The 16,739-nt window shown below is 40.0% G+C and overlaps 2 protein-coding genes and 1 long non-coding RNA gene across 6 annotated transcripts; 2 read left to right on the top strand and 1 right to left on the bottom strand.

Moving 5' to 3' along the window:
• The first annotated feature begins 398 nt into the window (after positions 1-398).
• On the top strand, positions 399-5,085 carry LOC118317322. The gene is made up of 5 exons (XM_035645911.2): positions 399-671; positions 1,800-2,126; positions 2,905-3,222; positions 3,939-4,086; positions 4,209-5,085. The coding sequence occupies exons 1-5, from the start codon at positions 638-640 to the stop codon at positions 4,375-4,377; spliced, it is 996 nt and encodes a 331-aa protein (XP_035501804.1). The 5' UTR covers positions 399-637; the 3' UTR covers positions 4,378-5,085.
• Positions 4,141-5,851, bottom strand: LOC118317325. Its single transcript, XR_004795401.2, has 2 exons — positions 5,493-5,851; positions 4,141-5,211 (listed from the first exon to the last, which is right to left on the bottom strand). It is a non-coding gene; the product is annotated as an uncharacterized LOC118317325 (long non-coding RNA).
• A 291-nt stretch (positions 5,852-6,142) lies between these two features.
• On the top strand, positions 6,143-14,631 carry LOC118317320 (membrane cofactor protein). 4 transcript variants are annotated; one of them, XM_035645904.2, is made up of 13 exons: positions 6,144-6,301; positions 7,609-7,691; positions 8,125-8,313; positions 8,573-8,672; positions 9,255-9,328; positions 9,431-9,613; positions 9,689-9,868; positions 10,227-10,304; positions 10,659-10,685; positions 10,779-10,820; positions 11,613-11,673; positions 13,186-13,246; positions 13,552-14,631. In XM_035645904.2, exons 1-13 carry the CDS (start codon positions 6,276-6,278, stop codon positions 13,552-13,554), a joined length of 1,107 nt encoding a protein of 368 aa, XP_035501797.2. In that variant the 5' UTR covers positions 6,144-6,275; the 3' UTR covers positions 13,555-14,631. The 4 variants fall into 4 exon arrangements, with proteins under 4 accessions (XP_035501799.2, XP_035501798.2, XP_035501797.2 ...); XM_035645906.2 differs by lacking the exon at positions 11,613-11,673 and having other exon boundaries at positions 6,143-6,301; XM_035645905.2 differs by lacking the exon at positions 13,186-13,246 and having other exon boundaries at positions 6,143-6,301.
• The last annotated feature ends 2,108 nt before the right edge of the window (positions 14,632-16,739 follow it).

Here is a 16,739-nt window from a genome sequence, read left to right as displayed (position 1 = left end):
GGAAACACATACTGGAAAAAGACTTAAAAGACAAGCCTGTGGCCTATTCTGTCTCAGTCACACACGAGGAAGTAATAATGCATTCGTCAGGTTTGATACGATGATGATGATGGTGATGATGATGATGATGATGATGATGGTGATGGTGATGATGGACAACACATCACACCTGCCTCCAGCAGGTGCACACTACATCAGCAGCATGGTGGCGACATCTAGTGGCTCTGAGGTAACATAACACAAATAGACAGACAGTCAAAAATGATCAGTAGCTGGCCTTAAGTCTATTACTGCAAATGCAAGTTTGAGTGAGTGAATGAAAGAAATAATGGTCTTGAATAAAAAACAGTCAAACTAAAGTCTGAAGCCACAGTGAAAGAGTTTCCTCATTATTATAAAAACAAAAATCGCGTCTATATTTTTAGGGGCTTTTACAAATGACACTTGCTGAGATAAACGTGACCTGTCTGTCCGGAACCACATGTGTGTGCTCAGGACAGCAGGTCTTGCAGAAGTATGTCAGGAAGCTACCATGCACCTGACAGGAAGCTACCATGCACCTGACAGGAAGCCATAATGACCACAGTCCACCAGAGTTTTGATTACGATTTCTTACATTTCAACCTTTAACGTCAACATGAAGATACCGTGTCTTATTTTGCTGTTTCAAGGTCAGTAAACACATGATTTAGAACTTCTATCGCTAAACCGTCTTTTTTGTTTACCATCATTAAGATTTCCAAAAGGAAAGTATATTTTATTTACCTTTGGAAAATGTAAAATGTATTGCAAGGTCAATTTAAGTGGGACCATTTTTTGGGGGGTTAAATAATGTATTTATTATCATTTAGATTTCCAAAAGGAAAGTATATTTGATTTACCTTTAGAAAATGAAAAATTTATTGTAAGGTCAGTTTAAGTGGGACCATTTTTGGGGGGTTAAATAATGTATTTGTTTCAATAACATAAGAGCACATGCAATTCTATCCATTACCTTAACTTTATTAATGCCTCTAACATGAATAGATGAAAACTCCAGGCTTATGTAAGCATCAGTAATGTTCTTCAGTTACACTGGAGTAACAGTTATTTGACTACATATGCTTTCACTTTCTCTCTCGTTTGGATTTTTGTAAATCTCTTTTCACCAGCCTGAGCCAACAGAGTCTGTATTAATTACAGCTTGTCCAAAACGCAGCAGCAAGACTTCTTACCAAAACCACGTACAGAGAGAACATCACACCGATTTGAGTAAAATGTTTTGTCTGATGTCACCTTTAACTTTAAAAAAAAATATTTTGCCTCTTGCTGTACAACCCCCCAACTCAGATTACTATTAACTATATTTGATTTACTATTTCAGTCATTTTTGGATGTTTCACTTTGTTTTGTTTTAACTGACTTATTATTATTATAAATATTATTGTTGTTATTGTGTTTGTTGTTGTTATGATTAAAACTTTAGCAAATACATTTTTGATAAATGAGTGACAATTTGTCACTTGATGGATTTATTGCTACTTAGTTTGTAAAACTTTTTCTTCCTCCACATTCTTCTTCTTGCAATATTTATGTTGTAATAAATAGCACTTGAATTTATAATAATCGTGTGGGTAAAACTGTGAAATTGGATGAGTTCAACTTAAATTGGATGTTGAATATTGAAACAAGCATTTTCTCATCGCTCAGGCTACACATTAAATCTAATTAGTGGATAAACCCCTTCAGACGCATCATCTTGATTTCAAGACGTTCCAGTGCTTTGAGCCGTTTCAGTCTAATCGCACTCTGTCTTTCAGCGAGTCTTCAGCTCCAGTGTGATAAAGGACAGATCGCTGCACATATTGGAGGCGAATTCATTCTTTCCTGCAAGTATGACACAAATCATTTCCTGTTCAATAAAAAGTACTGGTGCCGAGGCGACTCCAGGGGGACCTGCGAGATCCTGGCGGATTCAGAACACGTCAAAAAAACCAGCGGCAGGTTTCTCGTGTTAGACGCGAGAAGAAAAGGCCTGTTTGTGAAAGTCACAGGTCTGCAGTTGGATGACACCGGAGTGTACTGGGTCGGGATTGACAAAATATATGCTGACATCATGACTTCCGTCAACGTGTTTATCACTGAAGGTAAGCGTTACACAAACCTTATTAATGATTAATTTGAAAAAAATGAGTCATTAATAAAAAAAAAAATTTGATTGTTTAGTGTAGTTGCAAGGTTGGTTGCCCTTTGACCTAAATTTACTGAGACAGAGACAGAGCGTTTCTATGGAGACGGCCGCTCTGTCTGTTTGATGACGACATTATTCTGCGAGTAGGCCTGTCACGATAACGTGTTTTTGTTGCACGATATATTGTCCCGGTTTTGATTGCGATAAACAATATTGTCATCATTTTTTGATAGTGAATCATGTGAGCTTGGTCTACAGGATTCGAGTTGCTACTTATCCAAAGTTTAGACTTGCGTTTAGGCAAGGACACTTGCGTTTAGGACAAAACAAGCAATGTGAAGACACGGTGCCTTTAGAAAAATATTAACAAATCTATTAATCATGTGATGAGAACTGATGGGCGCAGCGAGACTTTGCTGGACTGTTGTTTACATTCATTCTTTTGTCAAAAACAGGCATGTAGACACAATGGCTGTTACTGAGGTTCCAAAAAATTATTGAGTTCATATTTATGTATCGTAAGATAAGTCGATAATGTACTTATCGTGACACGGGTTAGTGTTGCGATAACTAACCAGAAATCTCCTCACATTTTGAGCTCCTCGTAATAAATACTTCTGCTTAGGACGTCCGCACAATCACTATCACATCATTAATATATATATATAGGCTGTGTTTAAACATGTATTCCTCAAACATGGATTCAAAATAAATGGCTTGCTTCTTTGTGCCAGTTCCAGTATCTAAGCCCAGAATCTGGCCCTTGACCTCACTGGCGGACAGGTCAACATGTTGGGGGCACCCAGTGACCGTGCGCTGTGGCTGTGCAGAGGGCACTGACATCCGTTACGCCTGGTATCAACGCACTCACCACAAGGACTTACCTGTTCACCCGTCATCAGACTTGTACCTACACTGTGGCTCCGTGGAGAAGGGAAGCGATTATTACTGTGTTGCCAGTAATGACATAAGCACGGAGGAGAGTGAAATCCTCTCTGTGCAGGTTCTGCTGCCGGCAGACAGAAGCTGTAGCTATGCTGTTAATATGCAGGGTGAGAACTGATGGGATTTTGTAAAATGATTATGTAATCCATTACGACCCAACCTGACTTTACTACCCAAGTTTCAGTATATATATATATATATATATATACATATATATACATATATATATATATATATATATATATATATATATATATATATATATATATATATACATATATATATATATATATATATATATATATATATATATATATATATATATATATATATATATATATATATACATATACATACATACATATAATCTTTTTAAAACATTTGTGTCATGATGAATGATTGTTCCCTCAAAACATACTTAATCCTAAAATTGCCTCTCCATTAGTTGCATTAGGAGCTAAAGCAAAGTGGGTGATATTTTGACATTGTAGATTAATTATCAATGACAAAAAAATCATCATCACCATCAATTTTGTTTCATTATAGCTTTATTTATTTTCTTTATATGATAGATTAAAGTCTATGTCTGACAGAGTTGACTTTGATGACCCCTAGTGGTCATATCAGAAAAGACACTACAAAACTTGTCAATGCATTTCTCACAAATCCTAATAGAAATCCTACACACAGGAGCTTCATATTGGTATACATGATACACTATAAATGTGGGCTCTACCGACAGGGTCTGATTTGTTTTAAGGTTGTTGTGAAATATGTATTTCACAAGGTTTAATCTCATAAAAGAATCTGTCTTAATCATCAGGCCAAAACATTTATGACTGCACAGCGAGCACCACCGAGGTCCAAACTCCACCTCTGGCTACCTGCAAAACCACAGTGAGCAGCCACAGTGACCCGACAAACCAGCTATCACAAATTAATCAAACTCACCAAGATCTGCTTTTCAAAAGGTTTGGCTATATACAAAACATTTCTCCTCAAATTGATAATAGCAGAAGCATAAATTAGAGTCATCCATAGATTTGTTTTTATTCTCAAAGTGAACAACTAATCAAATGTTTTGCCTTTTCAGGACACAGACTTGGTTGCCACTCTGGTATACGCTGCTGCGCTGGGGCTCTTTTGCGTCCTTGCTGATATTTCTGTGCGTAGTTCTAAAATGTACCAAAACAAGACTCCGAAAATCTGCCAAGAGGAAGAGGAGGGTTCATTTCAAGCAAGTGCCCCACTTGGTTCAGTAACATGCATTTTAGAAAGGTATTTTGTTTGTCAGCCTCCGTGGGGGGTCTTCTCATTCACATTTTCTTTCTCATGCCTCGCCCCAAAATTCCTCCCATTTTTGTGATCAAGGATTGTTTCTTCAGAATATAACGTAATTCAAATAGCTCACCCACATATTGGTTACTGTAGTGGCAGAATGTGTCCTGACTGTAAGTAATGTGGACAATGTGTTGTTGATACCAAACATAATCATGCTGGCGCCGATGTGTCCTTGCTGTGACCAGTATCGTGTTGAAGCTATCTAGTATGATGGCGCAGATGTGTCCTTGTTGTGACCAATCGAGCATGCGAAACCTCACGCGGCCTGTTCCGTAGACAGTGGGTACAAAAGAACTGTACACCCATATGCACTTTGATCCTTCTACGTTTTGTGCTGTGAACCACATCTCGAAATAATACTGAAGAATAAAACTTTTATTCCAGCAATTGTTCCCAATTAAAAGTGAAATAAACGGAATAATGACTTCCCCTGATTTTAACACTGTACATTTATGCTAATTATTGCTATTGTAATATTTCTGCTCACTGCAATATATGTCCTTTATTAATGGCCATAATATGTATAATCATAACCCTGGAAAGCCTGGAATTAAAAGTTTGTTTTGTTTGTTATTAGTGTTTTCTAAGAAATGAATGTCATAACATAAATTAAAAATTGTCTGAATACATTGGTTGAGAGACTGAACAATGCTTTTCAAAAAAGAGTGGAGGTTCTCTGAGGGCCCTCTCACCCTTTACCTGATCTGTCAGCTGATCTACTGACTTTGTGATGTCTTCCCTCAAAAAAGTAAAGTCTGGGTCCCAGAAGAGAAAAGAGAGGAACAAAGAGAGGAAAAACAAACCAACAAATGTTAATTTCTTTCAAAAGAAAGGTGACTTTTCGAGATCTCACATAAATTAAGTAATGTCCACATCTTTTCTTTTTGCTCCATCAAAGAGTCGTAATGGATCATAGCAGAGGGACTTAAAGCAATAAAGCGGATGTGTTTGGAGTTTTGCACTGTACACGTTTCTTTTATTTATTTATCCATTATGCTATTATTTTTACTGTGATTATCATCATTACTGAACCTACCTTCGTATGTTAAATCAAGAGTTGCTGTGGTTCAGACGCATCGGAGCCGTTGAGACAGAGAGTTGCGACAACGGAAGTCCAAACGGCTTGCACGTCACGTGACTCATGCACGCTTCAGATAGTTCCCCGGAAGTTAGAATCCATTGTTCCGAGCGACAGAACTTCGATTTTTGTTTTGTTTTGTTGTTGTTGTAATAAGCAGTCAATACATGTATCAATTTACAATATAGCAAACCGACTGATGAAATACAATGAGATTATTTTAGCCGTCTTACTATTTCAACAGTGCAACACACACAGTTCCGGGTCGGAAGGAACACACCCAAAGGCGCGGACTTTTTACTGTTCGGTTTCCCGGAGGCGTCTCTCTCTCCCCCCCCCCCCCCTCTCTCTCTCTCTCTCTCTCTCTCCCTCTCTCTCTCTCTCTCTCTCTCTCTCCCTCCCTTCATCTCTCTCTCTCTCTCTCTCTCTCTCTCTCTCTCTCTCCCCCCCCCCCTCTCTCTCTCCCCCCCTCTCTCTCTCTCTCCCTCTCTCTCTCTCTCTCTCTCTCTCTCCCTCCCTTCATCTCTCTCTCTCTCTCTCTCTCTCTCTCTCTCTCTCTCCCTCCCTCCCCCCCTCTCTCTCTCTCGACGGCTCTGGTTTGCCAGAGATTGCGTCAAAAGAGATTGCGTCACTTTATTAGCCACACCCATCCTGGCGACAGGTTATAGCCGAGAGGAGGAAGACAGAACCCGCTAACCGTCAAAGGAGACAGCAGCAGCAGAAGCAGCCACCACCGCCGCCATGGGAACTCTTCATCACTCTGTCGGGTGAGTCTCCAGTCTGCCCGTTTGCTTTGACAAACCCGACAAACAGCCCCGGCGATACCGCACCGGTATCTAGCTAGCTACCTGGCTACCTAGCTAGGTCAGCGGGCTGGGTCGCTGACCAACCCAGCCCGCGATGACTTGTCCAATAGCGAGCTAGCTACACTTGTCCACTAGCGAGCTAGCTAGACTTGACCACTAGCTAGCTCGCTAGTGGTCAAGTCTAGCTAGCTAACCAGCCCAGCCCGGGATGACTCAACCGCACCCGGTGCAAGTTTTCCATCGATTTAACACAAATGTTGACTGTCGTTTTGACACTTCCGCATCAACCCAACGCGTCTACCGGGGAGTTTCGGCGTCGGTCCTGCTCTCTTAAAAATTGTTTGTGTTGAGGTCAGAGTTGCACCGTTAGCTCGACTGAGATGCGTCACCTCGCCAGCCGAGGTGCGGAGAGGGAAGAGGGGGGCGGACACGGTCACAGCCGTGTGAGGGGGGCGGCACTTGTATAATGGCGTCGTTTTATTTTAATAATAATAACCGAATTTGCCGATCGGAACCGCTCACACAGGAGCGAGGTGAGATCAGATACGGCAGCAATGTCACGGGGGCCACGCCCCCACACGTCGGCCAGTTTGTTCGCGTCTGAACTGATCTCCTTGTTCGTGGCTCGTTCAGCCGTTAAAGGGACAGTTCAGTGTTTTTTGATCAAATGGTATATATATATGTGTGTCCGTTCAATTGTAATTGAAATAAAATGATAATAAATTCTCCTGCACGTGGGTCTAGTGGTTCGCACTTTGGCCTCACAGCAGGAAGGTTCTGGGTTCGAATCCCGGTTCAAACCAACCAGGGTCTTTCTGTGTGGAGTTTGCATGTTCTCCCCGTGTATGCGTGGGTTCCCTTAGGGTTCTCTTCGGCTTCCTCCCATAGTCCAGAGATGCAGAATGGGGTCAGGTTCATTGGAGACTCTAAATTGACCGTAGGTGTGAATGGTTGTCCGTCTCTGTATGTGGCCCTGCGATAGGCTGGCGACCTGTCCAGGGTGAACTGTCCAGGCCTCTCGCCCCAATGTCAGCTGGGATTGGCTCCAGCCAAAACGGTAGATGATGGATGGATTGCGATACTTCCATTTCCCCTCCAAACTCCCTGACATCGCTGATCACCATCTCCATAAGGAAACATAATAACTATGCATCAGAAGTAACTCGTAATACCCCACTTCAAAATCACTGAACTATCCCCCGAAGTGACTTTGGTGATCACCGAGTTGAAAGCTTCGCTAAATCACGTACTGTGCGTTTTCATTGCAGAAAAGGACGCTTGATCGATCCCGTCATGGGCATCACTTCCCTCCTCCTCATGGTCATTCTTGACCTTGTCACTACTGCTCAAGGTCAGTGCTGAATGCTGATAACCCTTTTTATGACACTTGAGTGATCAGGCAACAGCAGCGGGTCTTAAGTTAACTTGTCATTCTCTTTCTTTCTTTCTTTCTTTCTTTCTTTCTTTCTTTTTTCAATTCAATTCAAAGAGCTTTATTGGCATGAAAGTTTAAATAACAATGTTGCCAAAGCATAAACATACGATTGTACGAACATGTGGACGGAACACAACAAACAGTAACACAGACTGTGTGTGTGTGTGTGTGTGTGTGTGTGTGTGTGTGTGTGTGTGTGTGTGTGTGTGTGTGTGTGTGTGTGTGTGTGTGTGTGTGTGTGTGTGTGTGTGTGTGTGTGTGTGTGTGTGTGTGTGTGTGTGTGTGTGTGTGTGTGAGTGAAAACTTATTGCGCACTGAATGTTTTTTTTTATTCCTTCTTTCATTGTAGGTCAAAACTGCTCCAAACCTGTGCTAGGAGGCAACATGCACTTGAAGGGCGAGGGAATCCTTTTAACTACATTCTCGGACGGCGTTTCAGTTAATTTAGCCTGTGATGTTGGCCACATGTCTGCAGGAGGGTCTTCCACCATTACTTGTACAGCTGGTACATGGAGTCCTGTGAGGATGACATGCGAGAGTAATTATGAACACTCGATTTTTACATTCACATTACCAAGAGCAAACAGTCTTTCACTACTGACTTTGGCAGCACTCTCTGATATGAAAGCTGCTAGTAAATAATTTCTTACAAACATATAAACGCCCTCTAAGATGAGTCGCTGGTAATATATGGTGACCAGTCTGTTGAGTCATTTGTGAGTAATGTTATCAAATAGTTTTAAAGGGAGGACTTTAATCCTTTTATAAGAGTTTAATTTCTTTTGCTTTTCTTTCAGGGAAGTACTGCGGGTCTGCTGGAGAGGTTAAAAATGGAAACATCGATTACTCCGAAGGAACTCAGTTTGGCGATACAATTTCGATCCACTGCAACACTGGGTTTGTAATCAAAAAACAAATAACTCTGGTGTATTAGAACAAATTGTTTCCTAGTAAAGCAACAGCTTATTCCAATTAAAGAGGGTATTTACTATTGACTAACTTAATTGTGATTCTGTGATGTCATGTCACGATAACTATTTTTTGTTGCACAATATTTCATAATTTTAAGACCATTTATTGATACTGAATCATGTGAGCTTGCAGTAGAGGCCTCTGGGTCGTCGCGTGTGCAAGTCCTACATGATTTGTGTTGCTGCTGAGAGAAATGTTATCCAAAGTTTAGACTTGCGTTTTGCCACAGACAAACCAAAGCAATTTGAAGACACGGTGCCTTTTGAAAAATACTAAGAGCAGTAATTACCAGTAATTGATGAATCATACGACGAGAACAGATGAGAGGACAGAAGCAGACTTGCTGGACTGTTGACAAACATGCATGTGCTGTAGACACATTGGCTATTATTGATTTCAATGAACATTTATTGAGTTCTTATTCATGAACGTAATTATCATGACGGGCCTAGTCATCTTGAAGATTTTTGATCTGAAGTCAAAACTTTTCTCTCCCCTTCTATTTAGTTTCAAAATGGTCGGCAGACCTGACATTGTATGCGGAGACAAAGGGTGGATGGGCAGGTTGCCTCTATGTGAAGGTCGGTAAATCTTTCTATGTCGGTTGATGCGAAGCACAAGACAAAACCAAAACTCTAAAAGACACTGAATTAAATGGCTTCATGAAATCTTTTATCCTGCAGTGATGACTTGTGATCCACCAGACCCGATTGCGCATGGCACTTTCAGTCCAGAAAAAGAAGACTTCTATGAGTATTCACAGGTTGTAGAGTTCAGGTGTCTAAATGATTACACCCTTCGTGGATCAAAGTTATTGACTTGTTCAGAGGATGGGAATTTCAAGCCCGACCCACCGGGATGTGTCAGTAAGTGGTTTTCCTTCTTTTCCCTGCCGATTGCCTCACATACTCTGTACCAATTTCCAATTTCTTTGCCTGCAGAGGTTGAATGTAACGATACGCGAATCGAAAATGGTGACCAGGATGCAGGTTCTCGACCCCCGCATAGATACCAGGCTACGATGACATTCCAGTGCAGACCTGGTTACGTCATGTTTGGAGAGCGAACCCAGATATGTGGCATCGATTCTAAATGGTCACCTGGAGTCCCAGAATGTAAATGTAAGTTATCAATCAAGTTGATAACTTGTTGTTGTGATGTTGTTTTATGCATATTCTTGATTATTTTACATTCCTACATGCGATCAGCTTTATCAGATTCATTAAAAAAACAAAAAAAAACATCAGTCTTGAACAGCAACTATTTATACAAATTAGTTTAATACTTTCATTTCCACTCAAAACTCCCTTTTTAATCATATTGTTGAATTATTACCACTATTTAAAACTCCCGGATAATAAAACGGCAGCTTGAATGATAAACTGCTAATTATTATTATTCATAAGTTAAGATATTACATATCTGTTTAAAATTTTTTTTTTTTTATCAGTCCTGATTCCTCTCACATTTTTCAAACAGTGTCGGCCACAACTAAAGCGACGACGACCTCCACCACCACCACCACCACCACCACCACTCGTTCAGTGAAAGAAACAGGTAGAGTCCATTTTGATGCATAACCACCATTATCTCCATCTGGTTTTTAAAAATCCATAAACAATGTCCAATTTGATTTGTCCATAAAATGACACCATATTATGATGCGTGTACAAAAGAAATGCACGTATAACTCGATCACTTACAATGTTACAGTTGGTTAATACAGTTGGCCATCCTTGAAATGATGTGAACATTTGAATTGTAATCGTAATAGATTTAGCACTGAGCACAGAATTTTCTCTAAATACTGAGTGTGACGCAAATGATGATGTAGTTCAATCACACGTCGTCTATATGTGAGAATCAGTAGGTGGGTTTGATTAATCCTCTCACTTTATATCTGTGCTTCAGACGCTCCGAGACCAACTGACACTGCAGGTAAATCATCAGGATTAATTTGTTATGCTGGATTAATTTCTGTCCTCTTCCATGTTCGCATCTCATCTTTTTTTTGTTCCCCCTCCCCCACAGAGACTGGAAATAACTGGTTAAAGTGGGTTATTCCAATCCTGGGTAAGTTTCAACTTCAGTTTTCGAAACAGTAGATGAAGAATGTAAAGCGCTGATGTAGAGGCGGCCTCAGAGGAACAGCAGGGAAGTGTATGGGATTCCTCCGGGGTCGTCATGCTCTTGTTCACACCACAGGGTTCCTATGCAGTATGAAAAAGTATGGAATTTGATTTGAGTAATTTCCAGGTCTTCGTTCAAGTCCGAAGTATGGGAAAAGAAAATTGTGTTTCGAGACTGAAGTCTAAACTGACGTGAATCCAAAGTCCTAGAACAGCTACTGTCGGAATTGGAAGCATAAATTTCTCAATGTCAATCCGCACATGCAACATCACAAATTAATTTCCGGAGAAACCGTGACTTCCTGTGTATGAAGTGCAACATGATAGAAAGACGGTCAGAATGTGATGTGTTATGTAAAAATGATTTAGTTACATAATATTCATTTATATATGATATTGACTTGATAAACATCTATGTATATTTCTACTCTGAAAAACAGAGATGGAAAGTTGAGTCTGGAAAGCGGTTTGGAAAATGTGTAGGAGCACTGATGTTAACGAATACGAACAAAGTGCCACATTCAGCTGTTATAATACACCCACTAAACTTAGTTTTTTGATCTAACATGTGGACTGTGCATAAAAGGATTGCATAATCTTTTCATGACGGAAAAAACAACCTAAGATAGATTTGTCGGCCTCAAAGTCGATAATACTTTTCACATCATCATCATCATCCTCATCCTCCTCAAACATTTGTGTATTTTTTTTTTTTTTTCCTCATTCAAATATGCAGTCATTGGTATTTGTTCCGGCTTTTGTTATGGACTTTGGACATACACGAAGAAAAAGCGAGGGTAAAATATTTTTATTCCATTTTGCAGACTAACACCTTGAAATCGCTTTATCCCTTTTGTGGCTTCCCCGTGTTGTTTGTTCTCAGATCCGCCATTACAGCACTTTTTCCTCTCCGACACGTTTATGACTCAGTAACAAACTGTCGCAGCTTTTTCTGTCAGTTATCACTGTGTGCTGCATGCTGAACGCCTTCTTGTCACAGGGGGGCGCTGTAACGACCCCTGAAAGTACTCTCCCGCACCGAGATGTCACTCAATCTGCCCCGAGTGCCTTAAGGTTTCAATCATGTCTGTATCATTTTTTGTTGCAGGAGTTACGTTATCGGACGTCTTTCTATTCATGCGTAACTTTTTTTTTATAAATGCTAATACTTGGGCGTCTTTAGTGTCGCCTTGTTTTCTTTCCATGGCAAAAAAAGGAAACACGTGCACACTTTGCTACCAAGAAGAGAGGAAAAACTGGCAACATTATTATTATGTTATCATTATTACCAATTCATATTTATTTTTTGGGCAAACAGATTAGGATGAATGTGAAGAGGTATAGGTGTAATTAGCATTGATTGTGCATCATGGGTAAATAATGTTTTAATAACTAGTCCAAGCATCTATCGGTGAAAGACATTTTCCAATTCTAAGCAAATTGTTTCTGGTTCATTAAACTTTTACATTTGATAAGTTTACTGCTGCAAAATGGGGAAAATTGTTGTGCGGCACATTTCTGTAAACGTCTCGTTGCTGCCGGGGCAGAGCGTCGTCTGTAAAGGAGAGTATTTTCAAACCATCAAAGGGCTCTTTACATATTTGTTTTAAGAATTCATACTAGGTGAATACTGTGTTCATCTTTTTCTGCGCTCACTAGTAACAGAATTTTAAATTTGTAATGATGACTGTGCCCTTGATGACACTGGTGACAGATATCAACAGGTCGTATGTTTTGCTTTTCACAGTGACACTTCCGCAGCTGCAAGTGATAAAGGTGGCGGCAGACGTGGTGTGTTGTTAGAGCTCAACCGATATCGATACGAGGGAAACAAGATTTCTGACACACTGGCCAATTTTAAATATATATATATAAATATATATTATTGTTTATGAATTGATAAATAATAATAATTGATATTTTAGTTTAACTATAAACAAAAATAAAACAAAAAAAATACAACTACATTCATAGAACGTGAATTAAAACGATAAACATAATTTATTTTACGTAAAATATAAAACATAAATGTACGTTTTTTTCTGCTTTTCTGCTTTTTCTGCTTTTTAAAAAATTGATCTCGGCAAACGTAAGCGCAGATACCGATGTGTCTGTGAAAGGCTCATATCGGCCGATATTATCGGTCGGGCTCTAGTGTTTGTGCCGCATTCTTTCCTTGACGCATAGACAGTCTTGTACTCTTGGGGGGTGCCGGGGGTCTTTCTCTACACTTGCTTAAAATATCTGCACTTCCTGTCTACTGGCTCATACGTGGACAGTAAAGTTGACCAGTCATTATTGGATTGCAGCTCTCAGGGACGCTCTTCTGACAATGCGGCCGCAAAAAATGAAGAGGGAGTTCCGCTCTCGGTAAGAAGATGGACCACTGAGCACACAGATAATGAGGAGATAAACAATGTGGCAGAAATGTTAAATATGTATGCGCTGAGCCGTATTATTGCAATAACGCTCAAGATGTCTGTTTTACTTTCCTCAACGTTCTCCTGAGCTGCGAACTGAGCGTGTTCATTGGACATCTGGAAAACCGCCCATCACAAAATTGTTTATCGATATTTTTTTCCTTTATTCACAGGGCTGTAGGTTGTTTTGTTGTTTTCTTACGGTTTGTCCCCAAAAAGAGGGGACTGATTAACACAATGTTTCTTTGCCTGCAGTAAGCGTCACGGTCCTGTTGGTCGAGCTTTGATGGATGGGAAAATGACCTGAAGAGGAACGCCACTGCAACAAACCTTTGAATGTGCTTGTGTCCCTCCGTTTGCTCTCCGGGCGGAACGGACTTTGTGGAATGCCAGTCTGAGATTCCGAAACCTGTGTATTGAGCTCAATCCTCTGCTTATTCTTCAAGTTGCTACCACGAGCAGTAAAACGATTTGCATTTGTGAAAGGCCACTTTCAAACCATTTCTTATGTCCATGATTTTAGGTCAGTGCAGGACAATGTTTAATGTTTGTTTGTCTTGTAGGATTTGTTATTCATGTGTATCAGAAAAGCTTCTTTTTTTATTTTGTTTTTAACGTTTGCACTTAAGCTCAGAGGGCAACTCGGCCAAGCCGTCATGAGCCGAACAGGCCGTGAATGTTCGCATCATGTCCAGCTCCTGGAATTTAACAAATTTAATAATTGTGTGATGCTCAAAACGCACTGAATACCACTGTAACTAATGAAGTAGGGCAAATATTACACAACTTGTATAACTGAAATGAAAATTGTTGATACCGTGTATCAACCTGTCTCCATTTTTGTAACTTTGCCATCCACCGTTAAGAACGGTGGGATCGAGCACTGTCTGTGCCTTAACCACATAGTTGAGCATTTAAGTTTTGTGTCAAATGTTTGCCTGTAAAATGTGTTGATGATGCTCCATCATAATGTGTAAATGATGGACTTCATGGTCTTCCTCCTGGACTCTAAATTTTAGTTTAATATTTTTTTTTTTTGTTTTAATGCACATATTTACTTTATCCTGTGGCTTCACCAAATTTGGTTAAAACTATTTTCCCTGAATTCTTTTTTCATTATTGTTGATATCACTACCCAGAAGCACAGGAACGATTCTAGTATTATACGTATGTAGCCTGTGAAGTTTTTTTTGCTGTTGCTCTACTTTTTAATTTAATTTATTGAAACAAACTCTGCTACCTATAGCAGTTTGTAAGACGTCTGAGACGGACGTAAAATGGCCTTCCTGTTTCCACTGGCTTTTGTAATTAATGAAATAAAACTATGGAAACTCAGCAACGTGTTAGTTTCACGGATGTGGCTCATTTTCCCGCATTTCTCCCGAATGCTGACAAGATTTCACACTTTTTCCCCACTTCTGTTTTCGCAACTTTTTTCCGCGGGAAGGCGCTACATCCATGTCCGCACAGGAGTGCAACATTAAGGATGCAAGCTGCCGGTAAATCACAGGAGAAGAAGAAGAAAATGGCGCCGAGCGAGGGAGAAACTGCGGTGAAGTAAGGTTCAAGTTGGGATATCGATCTGGTCCCAGCCGCTATCCAACTTAAAACTAACTTCACCGAGGTGAGGGAGAAATAGAGAACAAAAAATATAAAAATATCCTACATGCAAATTCCTTAATTTATGGTAAGCGGAGCTCCCGTTTGTAACAAGGGCCCAAACCGTATGTTCCATCAAGGTCGGTGCTACAGGCTGCAAGGCAGAGCACTTAAAACTACAAGCATTAAAATAAGAAACAAAAATATTCAACATAAGAATGCTGTTGCAATGCATTCATGTTTTTCTCTCTTTTGAAGTAGCCAGAATTTGGGAAACAATGTCTTTAAAGTTTCAAAGTTTTCACTGCAACAGATGAGCGTAACCCTGAGCTGCTTTGAAATCGAACCACACGTCACCAATCATCAATCGGCAAAACTCTTGAGTACAATCCTCACGTCACGCTTCGAAATGTAAATGAATCCATCAATGAATAAATCGTTGTCATCAAAACAAAAGGTTCCTTTACCATTGCTCAGACCCGAGACAGTCAAAATGCAAAGACATCTTGTCAAATGACTGTGTACTTTGAAAGTGTGATAGTTACCCACCATGTAATATTGTCCAATCGCTGACATTCACAATCACGTACTGTGCGTTTTCCTTACACAGAAAAGGACGCTCGAGTACCTCAGATGCGATGGATCCCGTCATGGGCATCACTTCCCTGCTCCTCGTGGTCAGTCTTGACCTTGTCGCTGCTGCTCAAGGTCAGTGCTGAACGCCGATTACGCTGTTAACTTGTCATTCTCTTCAATTCTTTTTTTATTTTTTTTAACGTTGTAGCTCAAAACCGCTCCAAACTTGTGCTAGGAGACAAGACGCACTCGAAGGGGGAGGATATTCTTTTCAGCGACAAGTACTGCGTGACTGCCGGAGAGGTTGAACACGGAATCATTGATTCCTACGAACGAAATCAGTCTGGAGATCAAATTTCGATCCACTGCAACACTGGGTTTGTAATCAAAACTAATAACTCAGGTGGATTATGTTAATTGGGTTTTTTTCGTGAGTTGCGTCTTTTAATTCTTAAATGTCAGCTCACATGAAGTTTCCCAGTAAAAAAACTTTCGGACTTTATTGTGATTCTGTGATGTCATGTCACGTCACTACTTTTTCTTGTTGCCCAAAACCTAGTCCCAGAAATGATTGCCATAAACAACGTTATCATAATTTTAAGACCGTTTCTTTCAGCTGTAGAGCTTTGTGTAGGGAGCACGTTTTTACCAAATGTTTCAACTCATTTGGAATTACTAACAAAAAATAGATTTTGAAGGGAGAGTTTACCTCAGCTTAATAGAAAAGTCTATTAGATAATAACATTAGACATTAATATTCACTGTCATCCATGTTGGAGGATGCTTTGAATCACTCAAAGAGGTCGAGCTAAAATTGTTCTTTGGTTAGTGGACTATTTAATTGCAAGACAACATAGCGTCAGCATTTTAGTATGAAACATGTTCAGTCAGGGTGAACCTGGAGTTCCCATGTCCCTTGAATGCAGCATTGGCTGCAGAGACAGCTTGCATGTGCAGTTAATAAAAATATTAATATAAAAATACCAGTATTTTCAAAAATAATATGCAAAAACAAGCTGGAAAAAAGACTTAATAACAAGCTGGTGGCCTATTCTGTCTCAGTGACACACGAGGAAGTAATAATGTATTCGTCAGGTTTGAGATGATGATGATGATGATGATGATGGACAACACTACATCAGCAGCATGGTGGTGACATCTAGTGGCTCTGAGGTAACATAACACAAATAGACAAAATGATCAGTGGCTGGCATTAAGTCTAATATTGCAAATGGTATCACAGTCCGAGTGAGTGAATGAAAGAAATA

The sequence above is a fragment of the Scophthalmus maximus genome, chromosome 3, assembly GCF_022379125.1.
Source record: "Scophthalmus maximus strain ysfricsl-2021 chromosome 3, ASM2237912v1, whole genome shotgun sequence".
In the NCBI taxonomy this organism is placed as follows: domain Eukaryota; kingdom Metazoa; phylum Chordata; class Actinopteri; order Pleuronectiformes; family Scophthalmidae; genus Scophthalmus; species Scophthalmus maximus.
Note: the sequence above shows the minus strand (reverse complement) of the source record. Positions and strands in the feature narration are given on the sequence as shown.

Excerpts from the sequence above, each read along its gene's own strand:
- LOC118317322 (XM_035645911.2), top strand. The coding sequence starts at position 638 with ATGAAGATACCGTGTCTTATTTTGCTGTTTCAAG. Across the intron at positions 672-1,799 it reads TCTTATTTTGCTGTTTCAAG|CGAGTCTTCAGCTCCAGTGT; the intron begins GTCAGTAAACAC and ends TCTGTCTTTCAG. Across the intron at positions 3,223-3,938 it reads CTATGCTGTTAATATGCAGG|GCCAAAACATTTATGACTGC; the intron begins GTGAGAACTGAT and ends CTTAATCATCAG.
- LOC118317320 (XM_035645904.2), top strand. The coding sequence starts at position 6,276 with ATGGGAACTCTTCATCACTCTGTCGG. Across the intron at positions 9,614-9,688 it reads CGACCCACCGGGATGTGTCA|AGGTTGAATGTAACGATACG; the intron begins GTAAGTGGTTTT and ends CTTTGCCTGCAG. Across the intron at positions 10,305-10,658 it reads TCGTTCAGTGAAAGAAACAG|ACGCTCCGAGACCAACTGAC; the intron begins GTAGAGTCCATT and ends TCTGTGCTTCAG.